The 9,546-nt window shown below is 41.9% G+C and overlaps 1 protein-coding gene across 9 annotated transcripts in view; it reads right to left on the minus strand.

Annotated features, from left to right (window-relative positions):
• The window catches only part of SHOC2 (SHOC2 leucine rich repeat scaffold protein), a 103,565-nt gene extending 95,138 nt beyond the window's left edge, over positions 1–8,427 (minus strand). For 3 of the 9 annotated variants that reach the window (XR_010589332.1, XM_005308154.5, XM_065552512.1), the window contains exon 1: positions 8,299–8,427. Coding sequence is in view for 2 of the 9 variants with exons in the window: in XM_042855230.2 (XP_042711164.1) it covers positions 6,295–6,371; positions 8,299–8,315 (94 nt within the window). In the remaining 7 variants the exon portion in view is untranslated. Of the gene's footprint in view, positions 1–1,522; positions 2,449–6,294; positions 6,372–7,088; positions 7,442–8,298 lie in introns of those variants that run through there. The other 6 variants (XM_065552513.1, XM_042855229.2, XM_042855230.2 and 3 more) reach the window with 6 other exon arrangements.
• Between the last annotated feature and the right edge of the window lie 1,119 nt (positions 8,428–9,546).

The following is a 9,546-nucleotide window of genomic DNA, read 5'->3' on the forward strand; positions in this document are numbered from 1 at the left end:
TAAACACTGTTAATTTCATGAGTTACAGCACAAAGCAATATAATTTAGAGACTATAAAGAGGTAGTGAAAATCTTAAATACAAGAGACTGGTAGCTCAGATAACACTGTTCTAGTAGGCATTTACTGGCAATACGAGCAGAGAAGCCATAGCCTGACTAAAACTTGGAGACTGAACTCCCCTTTTATCAAGATTAGGGTGATTTGGGAGTGTGGAGGAGAGAAGTTTGCAACATCATGATCCACTGCAAACACAGCTTGAGGATAAACAGTGGGCTTCAGGCTCCCTGGCTGCCAATCAGGTAGTTTTCCAAAGGCACAAAATTCATGTTAAAAACATCTTAATCTATGTCAACCGTAGGGGGTGGTGGTGGTTCTAAGAATTCAAGCTTTCATTTAAAGAGATGGTTCAATTTCTAGCAGTGACAATTAACATTCCGTTTAGATTTTGAGTAGTCTAGATCTAATGATTTGAAAATCCCACGGCAGAACTGGTAACCAGTTGTGCTATGTTCTTCAAGATACCACAGCAAGCTTACGTGTTACAATCTAGAAATAATTAAAAGCCAAATGCACATGAAAATTCAGAAGTATCAGCTAAAAAGTTTCTCAGTCTCTTGGTTGCAAGATTATTTTTATTCCTTCACTGAATACAGTACTCTTTAATCTTATATTCATGGAAATGATTGTTGTCACCATAGTTACCTCATCTAAACTCCTGGTATTCACACTGCAAGTTTTCACTACCATGAATACTGTTAAAAATGAAATGTTCAAGTAATATATATTACACTTTTTTGGCAGCACTTTGCAGGACACTATTAAGAGGTTCATGACTGCAGGAGAGCTGAGAGAAATTTTATGGTTTTGCAATATTTGTCACTTGCAAGTTGAGACCCTCCCAGATTTTCATAATTAGACATCTTTAATTCCAACAGCAGGACCAATCCTTATTTCATGAAATTTCTTAGCTATCTCCTTGTCATATTATTCAAGGAGCTTTTACAATTGAAACATGCCAATTTACTTACATTAGACATTTAGAAATAGGAAAAGCTCATCGGATCAAACTTGCCTATCATTTTTGAGTGTTGTTTACATCGGTTTACAAAGACAGTGTAAAAAGAGTAAACCCTAAAATTATAGTTGATAAAGCAAAATAATATAGATAACTACTTGCTATGTCATTCTGTCTCCCCATATATATATTGTTGCCATATCACAAGATAAGGCAGTATCTAAGGAAAATGAATTTTTAATCAACTGCATTTTGTCCCTATATGGCTAGCAATCATGAGAGCACCCAAAACTTCAGTGGTGCAATAAGATTGCCATTGACAGACAAACTAAATATTCAGCCAGACTACTGTAAGAACCTATCCAGAGATCAAGCCAGGCGGTGCTTGAACTGCAAGGAGACCATACCTCTTTGGGATTTGCCACGATGATGACGATGACAACTAAATTCAAACTTTGGCAAAAATTGGTATTTTATGGTAGTAAAACAACACAACATCTGCTCACCAATACAGTCAGGTTAATGGCATGCTTAACAGCTTTGAAAAGGAACCTCATAACAGACAACGCATCTGTCCCTTTCAGTTCTCACAAATTGTGCCTGGGTTCAGTCATATCAGTGTGTAGATACTGTCAACAAAAATTAAGAATGCCTTTAGTAATGTTAATCATAAGCCATGTAGACTTTATTAACGTGCTACCTAAACAACAAGGGAGCCCGATTCTGCATTCTTTGCACACCCAACATTCCCAGTGAAATCTACAGGAGTTTGGAGTACGCAAGGAATGCAGGGGCATGTTCCAAGTAAACAACAGTTCTGCAACCTCATATATAAAATAGCTTTGGAAATAGTTGGTGAAAAGAATCACTTATGCTTAAAAAAAAGTTGTTTCATCTCCAAGTGCCTATATCAACATGTGGGCAGAAAGGGTGGGAGACTGGAACATGGACAAATGAAAATTGTACCTCATCACAAACAGGCTTCACCACTTAATGACGTGCTTCAGAACCCCCTTAAAAAACACTGCCAGCCACGAACAAGATCTATGTTCAAATGAAGAGTATTTTAAAACACCAACAGGCTAGGCAGTAAGAGAGTGAACCAAGATGTGCTGCAATATTTAGGGAGCCATTATAATGTAAATGTGTAAGGTATTAAAAAGTCTATATAAGGTGCACAGCTTCTGTGGTCTATATAATACCAAAAGAACGAACAATCAGAATCCATACATAATGATAAGCCTCTGAGTATTGGGGTAAACAGGTCCATTGAACCAGACCATGTCTGTGTAATCATTATGATTCCATACTGTCTTATGGATCACATCATATACCCTGCCCACACTTTGGATGTGTGCCACTTTAAGAAGCAGACATAGGCACACAAAGGACTGGTGTGAGAAAGGTAAGAGTAAACTACATCCAATTTGCTCTGAACATCACATTTCCCATGATGAACATTTAGGCTCCCATATAGCTTGTGACACAAATAATATCCCTTTTAGCAGGATGATTGCAACTTGCAGCCAAGTGTCACGTTTTAAATATAAACTCTTTTCAAAATATATTGACATGATTTTCATATGATGAAGTGTACTCTTCAGCACAAGAATGTTCACAACAAAAGGGGTATTTCATGCAACTTAAAATTCAATATATATTTAGAAAACAAAGATGCACTTTAACATCACCAGCACACAGACTACAAGCTATTCTTTGGCACACATGGGAAGGGAACTCAGAAGGAAAAGTTAAAACTGTTCAAGCTTTTCCTATTTCTTACTTTTCAAAGGACTGTGATGTGTCTAAATAATTAACAGTAAACCACAAAATGCTAAAAGAACTAAGGATACAGGCACGCCAAAATCATTAAAAGAGCTCTTCGAGCATCCACAGTGGGACCAATTTACACTACTTCAGGGTATTCTAGCATGTTTTAGCTCTAAGCAGCATGTATCACTTTACGAGATCATGTACTGTAATATTTTCCTTACAATATACCACAGATTCTTCTTACTCTGTACTGATCTTTACAGGCCTGAAATTAACTATCTGATGTGAAGTCTGAGGCTTTTAAAAAGAATTATAAACACAGCACAATCTATTTATTTTTAAAAAGAAACACATTACCTAGAGGTTAACGACGGTACAACTCCTTTGTAATCAGAGCCATCTCTTTATAAAGAAATACTATGCTGAACAGAGTTTGATTCCAGAATATGCCCCTATTTAAAGAGAGGTTTAGTACCTAAATAACATTGGACCTCGGTAGTGCAGGCACAGTGAGCATAAAAATTAAAATGTTAGTACCTCAAATATTACTTTATCACCACATGCTACAAGTTGTATCTCAATACATTTTGTAACATACCAAACTGTATTTCAGACACAAAGAAAATATGCAGTATTGTCAGACAGGGCAATTGTAATGTAAACAAGGCTTATTTTAGTCTTTACAAGCTTGATGGGGAGGCTGCTAAATCTTCCATAGCATCAGTTCCTTTCCTCCCCCACCAAAAAAATCTCCATAAAGAAATGCAGTCATCTCCTCCAAGATAAAGCACAATGCAATGTGTAATCAAAATTAAATATATGGCTATAAAAAAGAGAAAGGGAAAAATACAAGGATTTGTTCAATCCAAAAAGCATCCATAACCAACCACCCCAGGAAACAACTACACATAATAAACTTAGGTAATTTCAGAAAACCTGCTGATCCATCGTCAGGACTTGTTAACAGTACTTCCCAACAGTGGGTTAAATTAACGTTTGGGCTAGTGCAACATATCAACATTTACCTAACACCCCCCGCCAAGGATGTAGCCAGAAGCCTCACACTGCTGCCACACTACCAAGGTAACCTGTTCCAGACACAGCAAGCATCAAGCTCCTCTGAAAGACACTGAAAAAGCCAACACCTAACTGAGGATAGGAAAAGAGAAAGCCATCAGAATCTGATGGGAGACTGAGATAATTGAGGGAACCATCCCAGCTGTAGCTAGGTGGAGAGAAGAGGAAAGAGACAATCCCCAGCACAAACAATGAGGAGTCCTTGTGGCACCTTAGAGACTAACAAATTTATTTGGGCATAAGCTTTCGTGGGCTAGAACCCATCAGATGCATGAAATGGAAAATACAGGAGCAGGTATAAATACATGAAAGGATGGGAGTTGCCTTACCAAGTGTGAGGTGAGTCTAACAAGAGAATTCACTTAACAGCAGGATACCAAGGGAGGACCAAGCGCAATTAGCGTGGAGGGCAATTCTTCATCATTCCTCAGAAGTTTGGAAAAGCCAGTAGCAAGGGAGAATTCTCGGTATTTAATTATCATTCAAATTTAAATGATAAAGGCTGATATTTTAGCCACATCTGAAATGTTCAAATACTCTCCCAGTGAGAATTTTATTCCCTTATTGTAAAATGCAATCTTTCCAAAAGATACTATTCTTGGACCCTGAGCACATCTTCCCCACCAATCTTTAGATATCTATTAGACAAGGCTGATACCAATGTAAAATTTGATCTCTGTCTAGTTTTACATTCTTAATCCAGTTAAGATATGGACATGTACATACCTAACGTTCTTTACTAAACAGCCATAGACATGGTGTACATATATTACACACACGCGCTAGTGAACAGTTCCTTCATGATGACAATACTGAAATAAGGACCATCACACATTCTTTCAGCAGAAATGCTCATTTCATAGAAAGCCATGATCATGTAACAACAAATCCAAGGATTTCCTAATGGGAGCACACACAATGAAAATGTTAAAAGAAAACCACATGCAGAAAGCTACAAAAAATATTCATTGGTCAGATGGAAGCCTTTCAATAATCTAGTGTTCTTAAAGTAGAGTACTTCCATTAGTGTGATTTAATTGTGAAGATAACAAAGGAATGCCCCTCCCCATATCCCTTGCCTTACAGATATGTCATGTTGGGAAGATACAACTATACCAGGATCAGCAGCTAGTCACAACCAGTACTATTTACCAACCCTACCTCTGCTGTTATGTGATATAGAGGATTCTACTTTACATTTCTATAAAAAGTAGAATAGGGAATATTATGTTGCTCTGATTCTGACAAACCATGGAAAAAGCATTCCCTTTTCAAATGAGGAATCCAAGATACATCAACGATGTTTTTTGTTCAAAATCATCTTGCTTTATTATCAGATTATACGTAGGTGATTGTTGCCTGATCATTTCACTTGTTACATCTACAGAAATCCAGCCCCTCAGCAAAACAAGTATATATATAAAATGTTTAACATGAACTGAAAGGATCCAGCTGCAACCTCCTAAATCTTTCATTTTTACTTGCTCAGAGCTCAAGATTAACCAAACAGGAAATCAAAATATTCAAGCTCAAATCTTTTTAACAAGAATTGACAATATTAGGTTTTTTGGTTTTTTTTAATGGAATGTATGTACAATACAGTATTAAACTTTCAAGATGCAGAAATCCTTTTAAGAAATCAGCGTGGGGTTATATTGAGATCATTATGCAAGCTATGCTTAAAATATGGCTGTACATGTTGTATTACTTAATATGACCACCACCTTCTTCAGGCCCTTAATTTTATAAATAGATGCATCCAATAATACCTAAAGTGTGTGATTTTTTCCTATTAGAAGCTACATTATATATATATATATATATACACACACACACACACACACACACCAAAGTAATTTGTCAAAAAATCATTGGCTAATTTTTGTTTCAGCAATTTTTGGTTCCAAAATGCTGAGACTGTGTCACTACTGCAGCAATTACAATACATGCAATTAAAACTCAATCATTAATATTCTGCCGTGAAAAGGTCTTTGTGCACACGCATGCATAATTACATAAAATGCATGCTTTCACAATCCATATCAATTTCAAAGACATTAACTAAAAATTACAATTAGCATAATCTTTTACTACTTTTTAATTTAATATATAATGACTTTTAAAATTTCCATATCTACTCTTATAAATCCCTGTGCAGTCTGAACGCAATATTTCTCCATTAAACTTCAGTCATGCTGAACTGCTACGTAGTTCACATACAAACACAACTGTAGTCAAGTATATGTAACAATCCAATACAATTATGATTACTATAGCTCTCTAGTGACTTAAAGATATATTTGTGTAATTTACATAGACAATGAACACACTTTTTACAACCTCATGTGTATTAGAAGCTGTCACTAAATGTTCTTCAAAACACATCTATAGTTCAGATACAAAAATTATTTGATTGCAGAATACATACTTTTAAAGAGAAGCTTTTTGTATGGCTCCAACAGAATTGCCACAAAATAAATGCAGTGAAACAGGAAAATGTCACACCTATATGAAAAGATGGGGGGAGAGGTATAGCTAGTAAAGCCACATAGTAAATGTAATGATTACCCTGAATGTCAGGTAAACATTACTCTGTATGTTAGTTGCTACTAAACACATACATAAAGCATCTTTAATTTCTCTTCAGCCTGCTCACAATATTTTGGTCGGAGGGAAGATAGGGTTGTAAAAACTGTGCTTCCTTATTTTTTTAATATCACCATTTCACTATATGAAGAAGACAATGTATCATAAAGTAGTATCCCAAGCTGCAGGGAGGCAGGACACCACTGATTAAGTGCTAACTATACACTAAAGAAATTCATACTCGGGCACACAATATGCAGTAATTTGAGTTCATCCCACCTGCTCATAAACCTAGAGGCTATACAGCTGATCCGTACCATAGCTGGCAAACAAATGCCAGGCAAAGGTTTATTAACATTGTTCCCTGCAAACCAGGGGGCAACACACAATATATTTTTAAATGATGACTGCTATGTTTTGTCTTCTGCAAGTGTTTGAACCTGCCCATAACCAGTTTCTGGAAAGGGTTTCCCCTAATAATTATAAAGCTGACAACACCCCTCACTTTGTTTATAGCGGGGGTGGGGAGGGAGCACATAGAAGATATATTTTTAAAGCATGACACCATGGCATTTTATTTCAAAACCAATAGCCACCATATCCAGGCCCACCCTTCTCCCAATAAGCTTGTTTTACCTGCTCATAAAGGGGCCTTAGTGCCTTTGTGTTTGGGGCTTCCTGCTTCTGCTCTCTACCATCTCGGCTGTTCCTGCTTCTTCTGTCTTGCTGCCTTTTAGGCCCAGCCCCTGCCTGCTGTCAGCAACGGCAGCCTCAGCCCAGGCTGGAGCCGAGACTCCTCCACCTACAGGCTCTCCCTGGCAGCAGCAAGTGATGTGAGAGTGTCTGTAGCTAGTGCTACAGAACATACTCAACAACCTTTTCACCACCACAGCAGCCTCTCCAGTCCCTTCTCTCTCCACCCTGCCCTCTGCCTTAAGCCACTGCCACTGGCTTCGCCTCCACACGCAGCCTCAGCTGTCTCCCACACAGCCCCACTAGCTCACCCCTACCGCACCCCTATTCCCCCAACCCGACTCCCTCCACCCCCTATTCCCCCATCTCCCACTCCCCATGTTTGAGCCCCTCCATTCCCCAATCCCCTCCATTCACTAGCCTCCTAACCCCCCAACTCCCTCCACCCACCAGCCCCTAGTCCCTAACCCCCAGCCCCCTATTTCCGAACCCCTCCACCCCAGCCCCCTATTCCCGAACCCCCAACTCCCTCCACCCCAGCTCCCTATTCCGACCCCCACCCCCAACTGCCTCCACCCCCTATTCCCTAACCCCCAGCCTCAACTCCCTCTATCCCCTAACTCCTCCACCCCAGCCCCCTATTCCCAAACCCCAACTCCCTCTTCCCTAACCCCCACCCCCAACTGCCTCCACCCCCAGCCCCCTATTCCCAACCCCCCCAGCCCCAATTCCCTCTACCTCCCAGCCCCCATGCCCTAACCCCAACTCCCTCTTCCTTAACCCCCACCCCAACTGTCTCCACCCCCCAGCCCCTATTCCCGAACCCCTCCACCCCCAGCCCTATTCCCTACCCTAACCCCCCAACTACCTCCACCCCCAGCCCCCTATTCCCTATCCCCCAGCCTCAACTCCCTCTACCCCTTAACTCCTCCACCCCAGCCCCCTATTCCCAAACCCCCCAGCCCCAACTGCCTCCAAACCTAGCCCCCTATTCCCCACCCCCTGCTGCAGCCCCACCGAGCTCATCCCCACACCCCTAGCCCCCCTCTCACACCCAAGCTTGCTTCGCCGTGCCAACCGCCCAGCCCCCCGCCCCTCCACACAACCCTCCCTCGGTGACCCCTGCCCCCCGCGACTGCCCAGCCCCACTCACCGTGAGGGATCCGCCATCCTCCTCAGCCACTCTCAGGCCCGGCCCCGCCGCCCCCCCTGCCGGCCGCCGTCACCGCGCACCGACCCGTCACGGGACTCCCCACCCACCGGCCTCCCCCACACCATAGAGAGCGGCAGGTAGAGCGCCGCGTGGCGCCGCCATCTTGGATTAGGGCGGAAGTGCCCTTGTTGCCATGGGCAACGGCTGGGCAATGACAGTGGGGGTTTTTTTAAAGAGGGGGTTAAAATAAAGGAAACTGGTAAATGCTACAAGGCAGCGAGTAAAAAATAATGAAAAAAAAAAGACAAAAATAGCCATGTTCCCACTCCCCCACCATGAGGGGGTCCCACTACGGACACTCACGTGCCCTAGCCTGGCCTAACGAGGGGCCTCAGGATGTAACACCCCGTCCCCTTCCCAACACCATCAGAAGCCCCACAGGCCAATACCCACCACTCTCTGCCATGAGCAGCCCCTTCTTTTACTAGTGTTCTGACAGTACTTGGTCTATCACCTTAGCAAGCTCGGGACAATCTAGTGCAGCCTCCCTGACCCTGCTCTGGGCGTTAGCGGGGGTCTCTAATACACGGATTCAGAGCTTTCTTCCCCTCCCTAAGCATGCAGGGGGCAGGTGTTAGTCTCACAAAACCATCCCTCCATGCAAGCACTCCCTCGTTAAATAGACGTTAATGAACGCCAACTCTTGCCACTCTATCCCACGGCTCACAGTGTTGGCTGTTTGTCTGGAAGCCCCAGCTGCTGGAATCAGGAGACTGAGTGCAAATCTCAGCTTTCATTTAAAAAAAAATAGCAAGTGGTTGCATAGAAAAGCTGGAAAACGTGACTCATGTGCCCCCTCAAGGCTCAGAAACTGGAAAGCCCTTAAAAAGAACCCAAATTTTGTTATTTTTAATAACATAAGAACAGCCATACTGGGTCAGACCAATAGTCCATCTAGCCCGGTATCCTGTCTTCTGCCAGTGATCAGTGCCAGCTGCCTCAGATGGAATGAACAGAACAGGGCAATTATCGAGTGATCCATCCCATTGTCCAGTCCGAGCTTCTAGCAGTCAGAGATATAGGGACACCCAGAGCATGGTGTTGCATCCCTAAGTCATAGTGGCTAATAGCCATTGATGGACCTATCCTCCATGAACTTATCTAATTCTTTTTTTGAACCCAGTTATACTTTTGGCTTTCCCAACATCCTCTGCAGCAGTGGATTAATGCACAGGTCCATGGAGCCTC

The sequence above is a fragment of the Chrysemys picta genome, chromosome 7, assembly GCF_011386835.1.
Source record: "Chrysemys picta bellii isolate R12L10 chromosome 7, ASM1138683v2, whole genome shotgun sequence".
Classification (NCBI taxonomy): Eukaryota; Metazoa; Chordata; order Testudines; family Emydidae; genus Chrysemys; species Chrysemys picta.